Source organism: Phoenix dactylifera, chromosome 1 (assembly GCF_051530095.1).
Source record: "Phoenix dactylifera cultivar Ajwa chromosome 1, Ajwa_hap1_PhDact_Kaust_v1.1, whole genome shotgun sequence".
Classification (NCBI taxonomy): Eukaryota; Viridiplantae; Streptophyta; class Magnoliopsida; order Arecales; family Arecaceae; genus Phoenix; species Phoenix dactylifera.
Window position 1 is genome coordinate 20,053,809 of NC_143190.1, and position 19,113 is coordinate 20,072,921.

The 19,113-nt window shown below is 51.4% G+C and overlaps 1 protein-coding gene across 4 annotated transcripts in view; it reads left to right on the top strand.

Moving 5' to 3' along the window:
* The window catches only part of LOC103720602 (uncharacterized), a 39,698-nt gene extending 21,075 nt beyond the window's left edge, over positions 1 to 18,623 (top strand). For all 4 annotated transcript variants that reach the window (XM_039126034.3, XM_039126035.3, XM_008810388.6 and 1 more), the window contains exons 8-9: positions 17,456 to 17,558; positions 17,989 to 18,623. In XM_039126034.3, coding sequence (XP_038981962.3) covers positions 17,456 to 17,558; positions 17,989 to 18,086 — 201 coding nt within the window. In that variant the 3' untranslated portion in view covers positions 18,087 to 18,623. The remainder of the gene's footprint in view (positions 1 to 17,455; positions 17,559 to 17,988) is intronic.
* Positions 18,624 to 19,113: the final 490 nt, after the last annotated feature.

Below are 19,113 nucleotides of genomic sequence, written 5' to 3' on the forward strand. Positions count from 1 at the left end.
TGCATAATTTCTAAAGATAAATAAAACCTTGTTTAAAAAGAATTGCTATTCCATTTTCATTTACTGCTCCCCCCAATTGATTATGATATGAATTCCCATTTGACTGCTTGAGAAAAGCTGCTGAAATAGCTAGAAAAACAATGAGGTCAATTGTCAAAATTTGTTGATAGTGAAAAATGGGCATGACCCCTTAATCTTGGGATGTAGTCCTCATGTGATAGATGCCAAGGGGGGTTTGGATTGGACCCAATGACCCCTATGAGTTTTGTCATACATGAGTTTAGGTGGGATTTCTTTTAGCATATCATGGATTTTTTTCTTTTGGATTAGAGGGTTGGTGGATTTGGTGTGTAGCCTTATGCCATCCATGGCACAATATGCATGCAAACTAAACAACATTTTGCTAATTCATTTATGACTCCTGTTCTTGAAGGACCATGCACCTTTGTAATCTCTTCACGACTCCATCTCTCTTTGGCCGATGTGCATCGCATGTACCTAAGTTTAGTCCTTATAAATTTAAATCTTGAACTCCTTTGCTTAAGCAATAATGTATTTACTGTAACACCATATAGACGGAATATGCTACTAGAGAGGTACAAGCATGGTAAGAAGTGCCCAAAATATAACTTATGTGCACAAATTTGTGTTGGTTCATGCTAATATATGCTAGTTAGGTATGCATCAACGTGGAACAATACAAACAAAAAGTGCCCATTTTCTTTACCAGGGCCCTGGTACATAACCGGGCTGTCATGGCATGATATGCTACTGTACCATTGCACCCATGAGTAGAACAATCGTGGCAAATGATGTTTGTCCTTGCTTTTGCTTAAGCTTTTATATGCATTACAATGTTCCTCTCATACTCTACGATAAAACGTTGCAAGGTTTTAAAACTTATTTCCACTTTGGTTTTGGTTGGGTGGGATTTTGGTTTCAACAAATTTGGCAGTTTTGATTGCTTCTGTTTGAGCTTATGAGACTTTGTTGACAAATTAGAAAAGATTCAGAAAAACTTGAAATATAAATGCATCAGAACATGTTATTTAACACCATTTTGATATATTTGTGAGCTCTTTAGGATCACAATTCATGCAGTTTTGGTAGTTTTAAATTGAAACCCTTCTCTTACTAAAGCAATATGCATTTAATAAGCATAATATCATATGATTGTACTTATTCATTGAGTAGCAATACTGAAATCACTTAATATCAACGCAACCGACTCAAGACCATGGGTTGTTGCATGGTGGACCATTTAAATAAATGGTGTTGTCATCATCATTATAATGCTGTAAGAATGTTGATAGCTGCTATAGCAAGAGAGCTTGCCGTCTGATACAAAAACTAGATGTCATCATTTCATCATACAATGAGTGATGCTTTTTCTGGAAAATTGTGGTGTTGACTAACCTCTATAACTATAGATCCTATGAAAGAGGTTCAGTGGTGGTCGGAACAAAGTTGATTGAGTGGTCATGTTAGAGCACTAATCATAGAGTTTCTCATTTCCATCTCTATGATGATAAGTGCTCATATTAGTGATAATAGTATTCTAAGCTGAGTTATACTTTTAATGTGTCCAAAGCAGGAAGTTTGTAAGATACTAGGTCACAAGTACCCTTAGAGGACTCATCTACATGAGGGCTGTGACTTTGCTAGGGCTAACCCTATCAATATTCATGAAAATCAAGGTATTATCGCAAGATCATTAATAGCATTTATTAGCTAAAGGCCCGATTGATCCGTACTATGTGTGGCCTATTGAAATCTAAGTTAAAGGACATAGTTCGACGCCTAGTCCATTATGGCTCCTTCAGGTAAAAATAGTCAACACCGTGGTTCAAGTCCAAGTGACACTTTGCTTATTGCATCATAGAAGTTGCCTAGATAGCTGATTTTACAAAGTTCATCTAAGATTTAATATTTGAGCTTTTATGAGGAATGTTAGATAAACATAAATTATTTAACATTTTAAAAATAGTTTTCTGTATTTTTTAATGATCTTAAGTGCATTTTTAAACTTCTTTTGGCATTTGGCAGAACAGTTGATCTAACTAGAAAAGCTCAAATTAAAGCATGGGGCATTCTTATTTTGATCTTTTATTTAGTCCCACAAATGTTTTATTGCAAGTCAACTTGCATTTATACTATCTCCAATGGGGAGACCTAGCTGACTTAGTTTGTTTCTAAGCTAAACACTACACATAATTTTTTTTTTGTTTCTAGTTATTTTTAGTGACATAGATCATGATCAACTGTGTGCATATTTGATTTGGATGCTCTATTATTGATTTTGGAGTTGAGAGGAGTCGATATATTCTCCTCTCAAGAGGAGTAAAGTCTATTGTGTATATACACATGGATGTATGTATATAACTATGCATCCATGTATGTGTGTGTACGTACACAAATGCATAAATACTCATAGATACATTCATATCGATAAATACATACATGCACGTGCATATTTATGAGACAAGACTTTGCTCCTCTTCATAGTAAAGGGTATCTACTTTGCTCGACTCCAAAGTCAATAATAGAGCATCCAAATCGATTATCCACACTGTTGATCATATTCTGTGCTGCTAAAAGTGCCTAAAAATTAAAAATGTCTATTTTGCTGGTATCTAACCTATGCATCATGTAGATAGAACAATGGATGGTTTCCATCATGCTAGTATGCTAAAACTATCATAAGGTACTTAAATTGAGAATCCACCTTATTGATTTTGATCTACATAGATTAAAAACATGTATATGTTGAAAATCGATATTTAATGCTTATATTATTTTAACCATTCATTTGTGTCCACAGGATGCATAGGTTAGAGACAACAGAAGCCTTGGTCTTTGGTTTCTAGTCATTTTTAGTGGTATAGATCATGATCAATAGCATACATCTTCGATATGGATGCATCATTATTGATTTTGGAGTTGAGAGGAGTAGATATCCTCTCCCCTTGAGAGGAGCAAAATAAATAATAGAGTATCCAAATTGAAAAGGAGCCAACAATGGATGGCCTAATGACAACTGCTGCTACATCTGGCAGCCAGTCCCCAAACCTTAGTTCGTAGCTTCATGCCCATAAGAGCGAATATTCTTGGGTAGACCTGGTGCCCCATCGACTATGGAGGAGGGCTCCCGTACAAAAACCAAGGAGATCCGACATTCTTAGTTGTGCCCTCCAGGATGATTAGATCCAAAGCGGAAGACACCCCATGTGGTGAATGGGGTGTCATCAGGTCCCAGATTACATTGCCCTTGTCCAAGAATGGAATATCAATAGGTTGCTTCTGAGAGCTCGATGTAAAGGCAACCCATATGTATGTATATATGTATGTATAACTGATCTAATATATGGATACCCACACAATAGCTCTAATAGGGTCGGGCTTTACTAGCTGGCTAGGGGCCTGGAACCGGTAATTTGAGCTATTGGATGTGACCTACTATCTATAAATTGCAACTATCAAAAGATCTTATGATTTGGAATCCCTAGCCTATGTATCCACTGGTTAAAAGTGGATAGTTTAAATAGCACGTAACACATAGTCTTGGGATCTCTAAATCATATGATTTTATGATAGCGCACAATTTAGAGATCGGATCATCGATGCCAAGCCCTCGGTTGTTTGGTTAGAGCCAACCTTATTAGGGTTGTTGTGTGGATGCCCACATATTAGCTCTCCCCTCTCTCTCTATATATATATACATATATGTGTGTATATACCATAATCATAATTATCATGCCTTTTCCCAACTATTTGTGGTCAGCTCTATAGATCCACACATTTGCCAAACATGCATATATATATGCTTGTGTATATACATATACATAATATGCACATATAAACATATGTATATTTATAGATATATAGGGGTGAAACCATGAATTTTATGTGGGGCACACCGTTATTACTAGATCCATGAACATCAACCTTAATCACAATTTTGCTTTAGCATAAACAAAACATATGAAAATTTTAAAATGTATCAAAAGTGCAAACAAGGTCGGCGGAACCATCTTGAACCGGGCAGTTTGAGTCGTACTGAGCCGTCCCGGAGACGGTCCGAGATCGTTTCGGCAACAGAAATGAAATCCGTCGTCGGAGGGGGAGAAGGAAAGAGAGGAAAATAGAGCGCGAGTGAGGGAGAGAGGGAGAGGGAGAGGGAGAGGAAGGAAGAGAGAGGAAGGTGGAGGTCAGCCGGCGGAGTCTAGTGAGTCACGTGGAGGGGGGGCTCTGCGGCCGGGTCTCCTATTTCATTCGAAACAGGGATCTGGTCTCTTTTCTTATTTTGCGACTTTTAAGTGAAGTCGACAAATTGCTTGCCGACTTTACTTAAAAATTGCCTAATTAAAAAAGGGTCGGCGATCCGGCCGCGGAGCCCTCCTCTGCCTCCTCCGTCCTGGTCGTCGGCCCTCCGCCGACCTCCATCATCCTCCTCTCTCCCTCCCTCTCTCCCCCTTCTCTCTTTTTTCTCTCCCGTTCGCCCTCTCCCCTGCCTCCTTTACTGTATTGGTACAAGGCCGACATGGAACAGTATGGGTGTGTACCTTTCTGTGTCGCCGGGCAATCGGTCCGGGTTCTAGTTCCGGCACAACAGACCCTGAGTACAAATAAGTTACAATTGACCTTTAAAGGTTTGCATATTCTAGAATTGCTGCATGATTGCTTCACTGTTAAGGCTGTTGAAAATGTCCTCATTGTATGTAACCAAATTCATCCATGGATTGCACATCCAATCATGCAATTGATTCTTTTCCATATTCATTTTAGAAAAAGCTCCTTCAACTATACATATACATATGGATACTGTTGCTGGTGGTCCAAACCGAGAACGATTGGCACAGCGGTGTGAACGGGGTTCCCTTGGAGTTGGGTTGATTGCGCTCCACCTTCCACCGGAAAACCTGCAAGCAAGCCTCGCACCACTACTGGGGTAGTGGGGGCCCTCCGACGATCAAGTCAGAGGAGATTGAAGGAGAAGGAGAGATAGCAGCAGCAGGTAAGAGAATACTCTGGAAAACCTTTGCTTACCCTCCCCCTTCTCCCCCCCGGCCGCATATATACCAGGCTGGGGGGTCTTTCTGGGGGGTTGGTCATCGTGTGGCACGATGGAGTTGCCACTGGCATGGCCGTTACAGGGCGTCGTGGGGCAGCGCTGGGTACAGCCATGACAGGGCGTAGTGGGGCTCCGCTTTGTACGGCTGTTACAGGGGATCGTGGAGCAGCGCCGGATGCGACCGTTGCAGGGAGTAGTGGAGCAGGGGGCCGCGGCGTGCCTCAGGGGAACAGCCTGTCGTTGTCGAGAGATTGCCGACTCGGGGTCGGATGACTGGATCAGGGGGCAGCCGACTCGGGGTCGGGCTGCGGAGCCGAAGATATCCGACTCGGGGTCGGATTGCTGGATCAAGGGGCAGCCGACTCGGGGTCGGGCTGCGGAGCCGAAGATATCCGACTCGGGGTCGGATTGCTGGATCAAGGGGCAGCCGACTCGGGGTCGGGCTGCGGAGCCGAAGATATCCGACTCGGGGTCGGATTGCTGGATCAAGGGACTACCGTAGTCTTCCTGGGCGCGCGTGCCGGTCACGTGGGGCATGGTGGCTAAATTCCCCCGTAACAGTAGCCCCCCACTTCCGAGCCTGGAACCAGGAGGAGAACGGGTGAAGGGAGTGATGCTTCGAGATTGCCGCCATCCCTCGGAAAGGCGCGCGCGCTTCGAGCTCCCCGCCTCCTTTATGGCGTATAGCGGTTGTCGCTGATCTGGCAGTCTGCGGATTTCGGCGGACATCCTTCCTTAATGGCGTCGATTCGCCTTTGGGGCGCGAGCGATCCTTCGGCAGCCAGGCGTCCTCTGGCGTCACCGAGGCGTCACCCGCCTTTCCGCCTATTTAACCGGGGGCCCTCCCCCGTCCGCTTTTCTCTTCGCAGGCATCTTCGAGTTTCTCCCTTGCGCTGCTGTCGTTGCCGTCGGACTGTTCGCTCGCTCCTCCTTTGACGCTCTCGGAGCCGTTCTTCCTCTTTTTAACTCTTGGTAGCGTCTCGCCGACTCCTAACTCTTGAAGTTCTTCCGGCGCTAGGCCAGGCATCCGAGGGTTAGGCCTCAGGAAATTCTTCCGGCGCTAGGCCAGGCATCCGAGGGTTAGGCCTCAGGAAATTCTTCCGGCGCTAGGCCAGGCATCCGAGGGTTAGGCCTCAGGAAATTCTTCCGGCACTAGGCCAGGCATCCGAGGGTTAGGCCTCAGGAAATTCTTCCGGCGCTAGGCCAGGCATCCGAGGGTTAGGCCTCAGGAAATTCTTCCGGCGCTAGGCCGGGCATCCGAGGGCCGAGCCTCGGGAGATTCTTCCGGCACTACGCCAGGCATCCGAGGGTTAGGCCTCAGGAAATTCTTCCGGCACTAGGCCAGGCATCCGAGGGTTAGGCCTCAGGAAATTCTTCCGGCGCTAGGCCAGGCATCCGAGGGTTAGGCCTCAGGAAATTCTTCCGGCGCTAGGCCAGGCATCCGAGGGTTAGGCCTCAGAAAATTCTTCCGGCGCTAGGCCAGGCATCCGAGGGTTAGGCCTCAGGAAATTCTTCCGGCGCTAGGCCGGGCATCCGAGGGCCGAGCCTCGGGAGATTCCGCTCGTTGGTCGGCCAAGGCTGGCGCAAGCCGAGGCGACCGGTCGGGGCTTCAGGCTAGTCTGCTCCCGGGATGATCATCGGGTTAGCCTGGCATCCGAGGGCCGAGCCTCGGGAGATTCCGCTCGTTGGTCGGCCAAGGCTGGCGCAAGCCGAGGCGACCGGTCGGGGCTTCAGGCTAGTCTGCTCCCGGGATGATCATCGGGTTAGCCTGGCATCCGAGGGCCGAGCCTCGGGGAATTCCGCTCGTTAGTCGGCCAAGGCTGGCGCAAGCCGAGGCGACCGGTCGGGGCTTCAGGCTAGTCTGCTCCCGGGATGATCATCGGGTTAGCCTGGCATCCGAGGGCCGAGCCTCGGGAGATTCCGCTCGTTGGTCGGCCAAGGCTGGCGCAAGCCGAGGCGACCGGTCGGGGCTTCAGGCTAGTCTGCTCCCGGGATGATCATCGGGTTAGCCTGGCATCCGAGGGCCGAGCCTCGGGAAATTCCGCTCGTTGGTCAGCCAAGGCTGGCGCAAGCCGAGGCGACCGGTCGGGGCTTCAGGCTAGTCTGCTCCCGGGATGATCATCGGGTTAGCCTGGCATCCGAGGGCCGAGCCTCGGAGAATTCCGCTCGTTGGTCGGCCAAGGCTGGCGCAAGCCGAGGCGACCGGTCGGGGCTTCAGGCTAGTCTGCTCCCGGGATGATCATCGGGTTAGCCTGGCATCCGAGGGCCGAGCCTCGGGAAATTCCGCTCGTTGGTCGGCCAAGGCTGGCGCAAGCCGAGGCGACCGATCGGGGCTTCAGGCTAGTCTGCTCCCGGGATGATCATCGGGTTAGCCTGGCATCCGAGGGCCGAGCCTCGGAAAATTCCGCTCGTTGGTCGGCCAAGGCTGGCGCAAGCCGAGGCGACCGGTCGGGGCTTCAGGCTAGTCTGCTCCCGGGATGATCATCGGGTTAGCCTGGCATCCGAGGGCCGAGCCTCGGGAGATTCCGCTCGTTGGTCGGCCAAGGCTGGCGCAAGCCGAGGCGACCGGTCGGGGCTTTAGGCTAGTCTGCTCCCGGGATGATCATCGGGTTAGCCTGGCATCCGAGGGCCGAGCCTCGGGAAATTCCGCTCGTTGGTCGGCCAAGGCTGGCGCAAGCCGAGGCGACCGGTCGGGGCTTCAGGCTAGTCTGCTCCCGGGATGATCATCGGGTTAGCCTGGCATCCGAGGGCCGAGCCTCGGGAGATTCCGCTCGTTGGTCGGCCAAGGCTGGCGCAAGCCAAGGCGACCGGTCGGGGCTTCAGGCTAGTCTGCTCCCGGGATGATCATCGGGTTAGCCTGGCATCCGAGGGCCGAGCCTCGGGAAATTTCGCTCGTTGGCCACGCGCCTGTCGCTTGCCGCTCGACGGGATTTCTCCGTGGCCAGCTACGATCGTGTTTCTCTTCCTCTCCAAGCGTCGCCTGGGGAACACTGGAAGGGCATTAAATGCTAATTGAAGCGTTACCTGGGAAATCGGATCGCCAGTTGCTGCTTGCAAGGAGTGTCAGTTAAGCGGCCGCGATACGCGCGCTCTTCGAGGCGGATGCGGCCTGGGCGCGAGCGGAGATACGTGGGCCGCGGGATACACGCTGCCCGGAGTGTCCTGCATGAAGAATGCAATTAAGGAGAACGACTCTTAGGAGATCGTGGGAGGATACGCCTCGAGAGCCGGAACGGCTCCGGATTCGGTGCGCCCGCCTTTATTGGAGCCACCCGCATCGGAACGACCGGGGGGCCTCAGTTTGGCTATAAATATAAGTGCAGGCGCGGTGGAGCCTGCCAAGCCGGAGCTATTTAGGTTGCCATGGTTCGTGGACCTCCTCTCCGGCGTGTGGCTGGGAAACCCCCGCCGGAGGAACGGGAGGCGCGCCCCTCGCGACTTCCGCCAACTAGCCGTTTCATCTGGGATCAACAGGGAGGTTCTCCCCGGCGGAACTCCGCTCTAGGCGTTTCATCCAGGATCACATCCCCCCTCCTTTCAGCCCCGCCTCCCGATTGAGCTCTGCGCCAGACGCTTCATCCGGGTTCGCGCCTCCTCGCGCTCTTCTCCCTTGTGTTCCTTCCCTCCCCTTCTCCTGGGGAGGACCGGAATATCCCTTGGAGGTGGCGTTCCTCTGGAGGCAGCGGGAACTCCTCCTTCGTCCACTTCTTCTTCGTCCGCGCCGGCTCTTCGTCTTTTGCGTGAGGCGTCGATGGCGCCTCCGGGGAGAAGCACCCACGCCCGGTGGGATTGCAGCTGCTTCGGATGGAGGGTTCGGGATCCCAGATCTTCAGCTCCACGGAGTCTCCACCTCTTCCTTGTTTTCTTTACTCCCCAATTCCCCTCTGGGAATTCTTTGTAATCACACGAACACACCGTTGTAACCAGAAATTATTGAAATGAAAAGAATTGTACATTTTTCGAACTGTCTTCCTGGCTTTGTCGTTCTACTGGTAATACACCCGCAGGTTAGCGGAATTCCAGCTCCTCGGAATTTCTCGACCATCTAGGGCCTCCAACTGGTAGGAGCCAGGTCGGTTTACCCAGCGAACCCTATACGGGCCTTCCCAATTTGGCGCCAGCTTCCCACCTTCCGCGGGTTGAGATGCTTTGGCTCGCCTTAGCACCAGATCTCCGATTCTGAAAAGTTTCGGTCGGACCTTGGAGTTATAATATCGGGCCACCCTCCGCTGATACATCGCCATCCGAACCTGCGCCATTTCTCTTGCTTCTTCCAAGAGGTCCAGGTTTCCTCGAAGTTGCTCCGAATTGGCCTCGGGTCGGTGCGCGGCCACCCGGGGCGAGGGGAGTCCGAGCTCCACGGGAACAACCGCTTCCGTGCCATAGGTTAGGCTGAAAGGCGTCTCCCCGGTAGGGGTCCGATGCGTGGTCCGATATGCCCAAAGGACATTCTCGAGTTCTTCGACCCAAGCTTGCCCCGTCCGACCGATTCGCGCCTTAATTCCTTGGAGGATTGTCCGATTTGCGACCTCGGCCTCACCGTTGGTTTGGGGATGCGACACAGATGTGAACCGATGCTCGATCCCGAACTCCTCGCAGAAGTCACGGAAATGCTTGTTGTCGAACTGTCGACCATTATCCGAGATGAGGACCCGAGGTATCCCAAATCGGACAATGATGTTTTTCTTCACGAACTTCCGGACTTGCGCCTCCGTGATAGTGGCCAGCGGCTCTGCCTCCACCCACTTGGTGAAGTAGTCGATTGCAACAATCAAAAATTTCCGCTGAGCTGAAGCGACGGGGAATGGTCCGAGGATATTCATTCCCCACTGTGCGAAGGGCCAGGGCGCGGTGATTGGTGCCAAGGGGACAGAAGGGACTCTCTGGACGTTGGCGTGGCGCTGGCAGGCGTCGCATTTCCGTACGTGATCCTTCGAGTCCTCCAACAAGGTAGGCCAATAATAGCCTTGCCTCATGATCTTGTGCGCTAAGGACCTAGCCCCCAAGTGCGATTCGCAGACGCCCTCATGGACTTCGCCGAGGACGTAGGCCGCCTCCGAGGGGCGGAGGCACCTTAAGAGGGGGGCGGTGAACGAGGTCCGGTACAGCCTCCCTTCATAGAGTACGTAGTGGGCGGACTTCTTGACAAGTCGCCGAGCTTGATCTTCGTCTTCAGGGAGGATCCCTTCGGCGAGGTAGGCGACGAGCGGGTCCATCCAAGACGGCTCCGGATCAATCGCCATCACCGCTCCAGCCTCGCCGATGCTCGGGGCATCCAGGGTCTCCAGGTAGATTGCCCTCGACAAGTTGTGCGCCTCTGTGCCCACCAAGCGGGACAACCTGTCGGCCCTGGCATTTTCGCTTCTGGGGACCTGCTGGATGTCGACACTGCCGAGGTTGGGAATGAGTGCTTGCACCTTCCGGACGTAGTTCTGCATGGTCGGGCTCCGGGCCTCGAACTCCCCACGAACCTGCCCGACCACCAGCTAGGAGTCGGTGAAGACCTTCAAACGCCGAATGCCGAGCTCCCTGGTGAGTTTGAGTCCCGTGACTAGGGCCTCGTACTCCGCCTCGTTGTTGGTCACTGGAAATCCAAACCTCAAGGCATACTCGGCTATCACTCCATCAGGACTGGTAAGGACCAGCCCGGCCCCTCCACCCTCGGGGTTCGACGACCCATCGATGTGAAGCGTCCAAATCGGGAGGTCGAGGCTGGGCGTGTCCGGCGGTTTAGGTTCCGCCTCCTGCACCGTGCACTCAGCGAGGAAGTCCGCGAGCACCTGGGCCTTGATGGCGGGTTGAGGCTGGTAGCGGATGTCGAACTCACCGAGTTCTACTGCCCACTTCACCAGTCGTCCCGCATTCTCGGGGTTGCTGAGGATCTGCCGTAGTGGTTGATCGGTTAAGAGGGTGACCGAATGAGCCTGGAAATAGGGGCGAAGCCTCCTGGTCGCGGTCAGCAGCGCGAAGGCGATCTTTTCAGCCTTCGTGTACCGCGTCTCGGCATCCCGTAGGACCCGGCTGATGTAGTACACAGGCTTCTGGAGCTTTGCCTCTTCCCGAACCAGCACCGCACTGACCGCGGTTGGGGAGACCGCCAGATAGAGGTAGAGCATCTCCCCTTCTTGCGGCTTGGACAGTAGGGGAGGAGACGCCAGGTATTCCTTGAGCTGGTCGAATGCTGCTTGACATTCGGCCGTCCAGAGGAAGTCTTTCGGGCGTTTTAACACCTTGAAGAATGGTTGGCAGCGTTCGGCCGATTTTGCCACAAATCGTCCAAGCGCGGCGACCCTTCCAGCGAGCTCCTGAACCTCCTTTACTTTGGTCGGAGGGGACATACCTTGGATGGCCTTGATTTTGTCCGGGTTGGCTTCGATACCCCGCTGGTTGACAATGAAACCGAGGAACCTCCCGGCCGAAGCGCCGAAGGCGCACTTCGCTGGGTTCAGCTTCATGCGAAACTTCCGCAAGGTGGTGAAAGTCTCCTCCAAATCCGCGATGTGCTGGTCTGCATGGCGGCTCTTCACCAGCATATCGTCCACGTACACCTCCATGTTCCGGCCGATTTGCTCTTTGAAGATTTTGTTGACGAGGCGCTGGTAAGGGGCGCCAGCATTCTTCAGACCGAAGGGCATTACCTTGTAGCAGTACAGCCCCCGGTCTGTTATAAAGGCAGTTTTCTCCTCGTCCTGTGGGGCCATCATTATCTGGTTGTAACCGGAGAAGGCGTCCATGAAAGACAGCAGCTGATATCCGAAAGTCGCGTCGACCAGTTGGTCTATTCGCGGAAGCGGAAAGCTATCCTTAGGGCACGCCTTGTTCAGGTCGGTATAGTCGATGCACATCCTCCACTTCCCGCTCGCCTTCCGGACAAGTACAACATTTGCCAGCCACTCGGGGTAGCTTATCTCCCTTATGAATCCTGCCTCCAAGAGCTTGTCTACCTCCTGGTCGACCATCTGGATCTGATCCGGGGCACAGTGTCTCTTCTTCTGCTTTATTGGTCGGTGGGTCGGGTCGACGTTGAGGGCGTGAGAAATGACCTCCGGGTCGATCCCAGGTACATCGGCCGCCGACCAGGCAAATACATCGGCATTGGCTCGGAGGAATTCCACCAACCGGGCCCGAGCTCCCGAGTCGAGATTGGCGCCGACCCGGACCGTCCGGTCCGGGCGGCCTTCCTCGAGGGGAACTTCAACCACACCCTCGGCTGGCTCCCCCTGCCGCAAGGCCACCTCGTCTCTGGCGTCAAGGGACTCGACGCTTAGGGCTTCCACGGGCTTCTTCCCTTTGAGAGTCGCTAGGAAACATTGCCGTGCGGTCGGTTGGTCACCTCGGACCTCTCCGATCCCAGCCGCCGTGGGGAACCGCATGAGCAAGTGGTACGTAGAGACCACCGCACGAAGGGCGTTCAGTCCGGGTCGTCCGAGGATAGCGTTGTAGGCCGAGGGAACACGGACGACCAAGAACCCGAGTCGCACCGTGGCTTCTGCGGGTGCAACGCCCGCAGTCACAGGCAGCTCGACGACTCCTTCGGCCGGGACAGCGTCACCAGTGAATCCGATGAGGGGGGTGGATGTTTTGTGCAACAATTGTCTGGACAAGCTCATCTTTTGGAAGGCCTCGTAAAACAAAATATCGGCTGAGCTTCCACTATCAACAAGAACACGCCTTACATCATAGTTTGCCATAGTGAGGGAGATCACCATGGCGTCATCGTGGGGAGTCTGAACCCCCTTTACATCCTCATCAGAAAAGGTGATTACATTGCCGACCCTCTGCCTCTTTACGACGCCCATCCCTGATGCTTCCGCCGAGCCCCCTGCGTTCCTCACAGGCCGAGAGCAGCCCCCAGTGATAGTATGGATCACGCCCGCAACGGGTCGGTTCTGCTCCCGAGGCTCCGGAGGAGCCGGGTCGGCCGGACGCGGGTCTGCGGGGGGACGTCGGTCGCTCACATATCGACCGAGACGCCCCCGACGGATGAGAGCCTCGATCTCGTCCCGAAGCTGGAAGCAGTCCTCCGTGTCGTAGCCGTGGTCTCGGTGGTACTCACAGTACGCCCGAGAGGGCCTCTTCCCAGGGATCTTCCGCATCTGTCTCGGAGCCGGGAGATCCTCCCGCTCCTTGATCTCCATAAGGATCTGGGCCCGGGGAGTCAGGAGAGGGGTGTACCGGTTGAAACGTCGAGGCGGAGAACGAGGGCGTGGGGCGCCGTGGTTCCTCGCCGGCGACGGGCTTCTGCGCCGACGCTGGGGCGTCGGGCTCCTCCTCTGGCGTGCCTCTTTTCGCCTTTTCTTCCCAAGCTTTGGAGGGATCTCGGCGGCCTCCTTGCTCCGGTGGGCGGACGCCGAGGCCTTGCTCCGGTGGGCGGCCGCCTCCTCGGCGTCCGCATACTGGTTCGCCCGGGACAACAGCTCCGGAAAGCTCCATGGCAGGCGTTTATCCAGGGAGAAGGTGAGTCTGCCCTTCCGGAAGCCACGCTTCAGGGCTGAAAGGGCCACCTCCTGACTCAGGTTCCGGACCTCCAGCGTAGCCTTGTTGAAGCGGGTAAGATAATCCCGCAGGCTCTCTCCCTCGTTTTGCCGGACATCAAAGAGGGAGTCGGAGACCAGTCGCCGCCGGCTACTGACGGCGAAGTGAGTGATGAAGAGGCGAGTGAACTGGTCGAAGGACCGGATCGAGTCAGCCTCCAGTCCGGCGAACCACGCCCTCGCCGGGCCACGGAGGGTTGCCGGGAAAGCTTTGCAGAGAAGGGGATCTGATGCTCCGTGGAGGAGCATGAGGGTCCTGAAACTCTCGACGTGATCCCGAGGGTCCGCCGCCCCGTCATAGGGCTCGATTGCCGGCATTTTGAAACCCGGCGGATTCGGGGTCCGCAGGATCCTCGAGGCAAGCGCCGGCTGGGAGGAGATCTCCAAGTCGGCGAAGGGATCTTTGGAATGGCCCTTCAGGACCTGGAGTTGTCGGTGGAGATCGTCCACCCGCCGATCCAGGGAGCGCGACCGGTGGGTGGGAGACAAGGAGCGGCGAGAGGGAGACCGACTGGAGCGCGGGTTTCATGAGGACTGGGGGGTCTGGGAATGCGCCCGGGCCCGCCTCTCGTACCCCGCGCAACTCCGATGGGAAGGTCCCGGCAGAATGGAGCGTGCTCGAGAATCCTCCTCGCGCCGGCGCTCCTCCCCATGGGAGAGGAAGGAGCGCGGGTTGAGGAGGGCAGGCGAACGCTCAGGCAGCAGCGGCTCCTGAGCCCGCTGCGGCGCCCGGGACATCGCACCCTGCAGATTCTGCACCGCCTCCGCGAGGGTGCGAACCTGCTGGGCTAGCTGGTCGAACTGGGCGACTTCGACCGTCTGAATGGGCGGTGGGGCGGTGGAGTGTTGCTGAGAGCGTGTTGGAGATGCAGCGGCTTTCCGGCCAGAGGCGCGAGAGGCCCCGCGACCGGAAGCATTGGAAGCTCCACGACCACCTCGCCGTGCTATTACGATCGCTCTAAGATCCGACCCTTCCTCTAGCGCCAACTGTTGCTGGTGGTCCAAACCGAGAACGATTGGCACAGCGGTGTGAACGGGGTTCCCTTGGAGTTGGGTTGATTGCGCTCCACCTTCCACCGGGAAACCTGCAAGCAAGCCTCGCACCACCACTGGGGTAGTGGGGGCCCTCCGACGATCAAGTCAGAGGAGATTGAAGGAGAAGGAGAGATAGCAGCAGCAGGTAAGAGAATACTCTGGAAAACCTTTGCTTACCCTCCCCCTTCTCCCCCCCAGCCGCATATATACCAGGCTGGGGGGTCTTTCTGGGGGGTTGGTCATCGTGTGGCACGATGGAGTTGCCACTGGCATGGCCGTTACAGGGCGTCGTGGGGCAGCGCTGGGTACGGCCATGACAGGGCGTAGTGGGGCTCCGCTTTGTACGGCTGTTACAGGAGATCGTGGAGCAGCGCCGGATGCGACCGTTGCAGGGAGTAGTGGAGCAGGGGGCCGCGGCGTGCCTCAGGGGAACAGCCTGTCGTTGTCGAGAGATTGCCGACTCGGGGTCGGATGACTGGATCAGGGGGCAGCCGACTCGGGGTCGGGCTGCGGAGCCGAAGATATCCGACTCGGGGTCGGATTGCTGGATCAAGGGGCAGCCGACTCGGGGTCGGGCTGCGGAGCCGAAGATATCCGACTCGGGGTCGGATTGCTGGATCAAGGGGCAGCCGACTCGGGGTCGGGCTGCGGAGCCGAAGATATCCGACTCGGGGTCGGATTGCTGGATCAAGGGACTGCCGTAGTCTTCCTGGGCGCGCGTGCCGGTCACGTGGGGCATGGTGGCTAAATTCCCCCGTAACAGATACAAAATATCTGTTTTGTCGATACCCACTGATAGAGTAAATGCCACTTTAATAAGTTTATAAACTAGTGGATACAATATATCCTTTTAATTTTCATCATCTTTTGAGAAAGATTATTAATCCCCTTTAATTCCAAAAAAGCAATATTTGACTGCATATCAATAATATAGTTATGAACAAGGTATTTTGAACCGATAATGGTAGGCATACCGGTCGCTTACCGGATCGGTATCAAACCGGTTTATATAACATAGTGCGCACAGCGCTTTGTGCACGCGCTGTAGGCAGTGCACCCGCCTGCGCACACTGTGACAACCGGTCGGACCAGTTCGCACCAGCACACATGTAATATCGGTCGGTTCGGGCCCCTATGGGGCCGGAACTGTTTTCCACCGCCGAACTGGACCGGTCAGAGACCTACCGGTTCGGTACGGGCTGGTTCAGCATTTCTTGGTTATGAAGTTGATTATCTAATGTCATAAGATCTACAATCATGTAAAACTATGTTGGACTAATCTTTCCTTATCAAAAACTAAGAATGTGCTGGATGAATTTTAAGCATGCCACACAAGGAAGTAAATCATTTTTCACTTTTGTGAAACAATTGTTTAGCTCTTTTAGCTGCATAACAATCCAAGCTTGATCAAGCCAGATACATGCCATTCATGGGTGGGTAGCTTGAATAAATTACCTGCCAGAACAATTTGGTAAAGGCCTTTCAGTTTATTAGCTGTTCCAACATGTATGTACTTGTTAGGCAAAATACCTAAATGACACTGAAAGACAATCCTAATACATACCAAAAGAAAAAAAGACAATCCCTAATGCATTAGAAACCTTTTTACTATAACCTATTACTAGACAGATTCTTTTGATACAAATATACTAAAATAGGACTTGAAAGCATCCAAATTGTTGGCTTTCCTAATCACCTCAAGAAATATACCTTTCTCTAGTTCCAAAGCAAAATATCAACTATTATATCTAAGGCTGCAAATGGGTCGGATCGACCCGACCTGCATAGATCCGATCCGATCCGAATTTTAGGACCCGCGGGTCCGGGTTGGGTCCTAAAATTGGACCCGAATCATTTTTTGGGTCGAGTCTGGGTTTACCGAACGGACCTGACCCGACCCGAATGGACCTGAAGAGAGAGAGAGAGAGAGAAAGGAGGAAAAGCCCTAAGAGGAGTAGGGTTCAAGCGTGGAAGGATAGCAACAAGCATAGGTTCACAGAATCCAAAGGAACCTTGTTCCGTCAGGATTCTCTCTCGATCTATTACACTGTTGATACTTCTAATGTCTCGGTACCGGGCTTTTTTTTCCTTCTATTTTTTGGTTTTTGTTTCTTTTAACTTTTGAAGGGAGAAAGTGAGGGAACACTGAACTGAATATGGGTCATGTGCCAGTTTTCTGCAATGGAATTGGATTTTGGAAGAAGGTCTGGGATTTTTTTTGTCCTCGTGAGAGGGGAGCTGGGAGACACCAAGTTCCGCCCAATCAGTCATTTAGATAAAAAATAGTGTGATATGAAATTTGGCTTGTAGACCGACTTAGTTAGTAAGTCATGGGTCATCTGTTCCAACTGGAGGTCAATTGCGAGTCTTTCAAGTCATGGGTCACCCAGCACCTCATAATTATGATATGACCAAATTAGATTTGCCCAAATTCTTTTCCAAAAGCACAAAGAAAGTGGACCCGACTTGGATCCGACCCGAACCCGACTCGGATCCGACCCGAACCCGACTTGAACCCGAACCGACCCGACCCGATCTTCAACCGGGTCGGGTCTGGGTCCAAAATAGGACTCGAACAAAAAACCAGGTCGGGTCGGGGTCACCCATTTGCACCCCTAATCATATCATGCAGTTGGTATGATGTTTTATCAAATAGTTCGCTACAGAAAATGTGTGTTTTTCCCCTTTTCTTGAAGCGCTCCATCTCGTATGCTTTATCCATTTACTCAGGGTTTGCCACAATGAGGGTAACAAACTTTAGTTCCTACTTGATTTTCTTCTGAACCACTGCAAATTAATATATGTTGTTTTGCAGGAACTCCAGGAAGCTGTTGTCAAGATGAATTCATACCTTTGTAAGGACAGAGCAAAGAGTAATGATGCATTTAACCAAGATGATCTTGAGACAATGGGGCTTGGTATGTTATACCAGTTGCTCTTCAGCTCTGACTAGACATAGCTGAATCAATTATTTGTACCAACTTTACATGAGACTGCTGTTAATCCTTGTTTGTGTCTCTTTTATGTTATATGTGGTGCACAAATTTAATAAACATGCTCATGTACCACATACATATCTACTATGAGAGCATCCACTGGCATTTGCTGGGGGCTTCACCGAATTTGGATTTTGTATTGTGCATGCTCCATTAATGTGGCTTAATGGACATAAATGTAAATCTACTAGATTTATTCCGCTAAACGTAAGGCCAATATGGCATTTCAGATGGAGTCACTGTTTCTCCAAATACTCAGTTGCATAGCAATGTGACATTCACATTCCCCCTCTTTTTCCCTAAATATTCAATTGCATGTGTCTGGGGTCTGAGGCTTCTTTTCTTGCTGCAGGGCGCAAGGGAAGATCTTACTTGTTGCTGCTATTACGGATGAATCAGTTAGTTGTGGAGACTGTTGACGGCTGCATTTTTTATCGCATCCATGTTTAGCTCATCGATTAAAGGTTGTCCTTCTTTGACAAATTCAAATGAATCATGTTATGTGTGTCAAGTTCTTATTTCAAGCATTGGACAAGAATTTCCATCTCTACATGTATATCAAGGGTCTGTCTATAGCTAGAAAATGAAGTCGAAAACCAATATGTACTGCACATTCATTAAACTCTTGTTTCTAGCGAAGATCAAGTTGATGTGTTTCAAAAACAGGGATATGAGTTCTGTTTGCAGATGGAGCATATTTGCAAACTGCCTGTCATGTTGTTAAGATTTCAGTGTAAACCTGTCTCTGGAAACTCAAAGCATCCATATGAAGACTGAAGTTTGTTTTTCTTTAAGTTGTGAGTTATTCATTTTTAATTAAAACTGCTTGAACCTGTTTGGTTTTCCTGTCATGTTGTTACGATTTTGGTGTAAACCTGTCTTTTGAAACTCAGAGCAACCATATGAATACTTAAGTTCGGTTATCTTTAAGTTGTGAGTTTATCCACTTTAGTTAAAACTGGTTTAAACCTGTTTGGTTTTTAGAAAGTGTATTCTAATTGTGTTGCTATTTGGCATTGTTAGATTGTTATTACTTGGTTTAGCTAGATTATTTTTCACACTTGGTGGACCTTTACTTTTAGATTATCGAGTTACACTAGTTTGGATAATCTTAGAAAGTCTGGAAAAGTTTGGCAAGCTGATTGGGTCAAAGGGGTTGCATACAGGTGGCAGAAAAAGTTGTGGTCCTAGAAAATACTACTGATAATGATTGCAATCTTATAATTTGGTTGCTTGAGGAATATTGTCACCTACTTTTTCAGAGCAAGTAAATAGATGGACTACTGCATTTTGCAAGAATAATTGTTATTAATCACCTCATGCTGTCTGTGGTTGATTTGGTGTGAGGTGGCTCTGGAAAGGGTTCAAAACAAATAGTAATGTAATTGCAAAAGACAGCATGTATATCCTGCTTACGTTCTTAAGGCTATTCAATTATCGGTTCAGCCTATATTTTGACTGTTTCAGTACTGTCAGT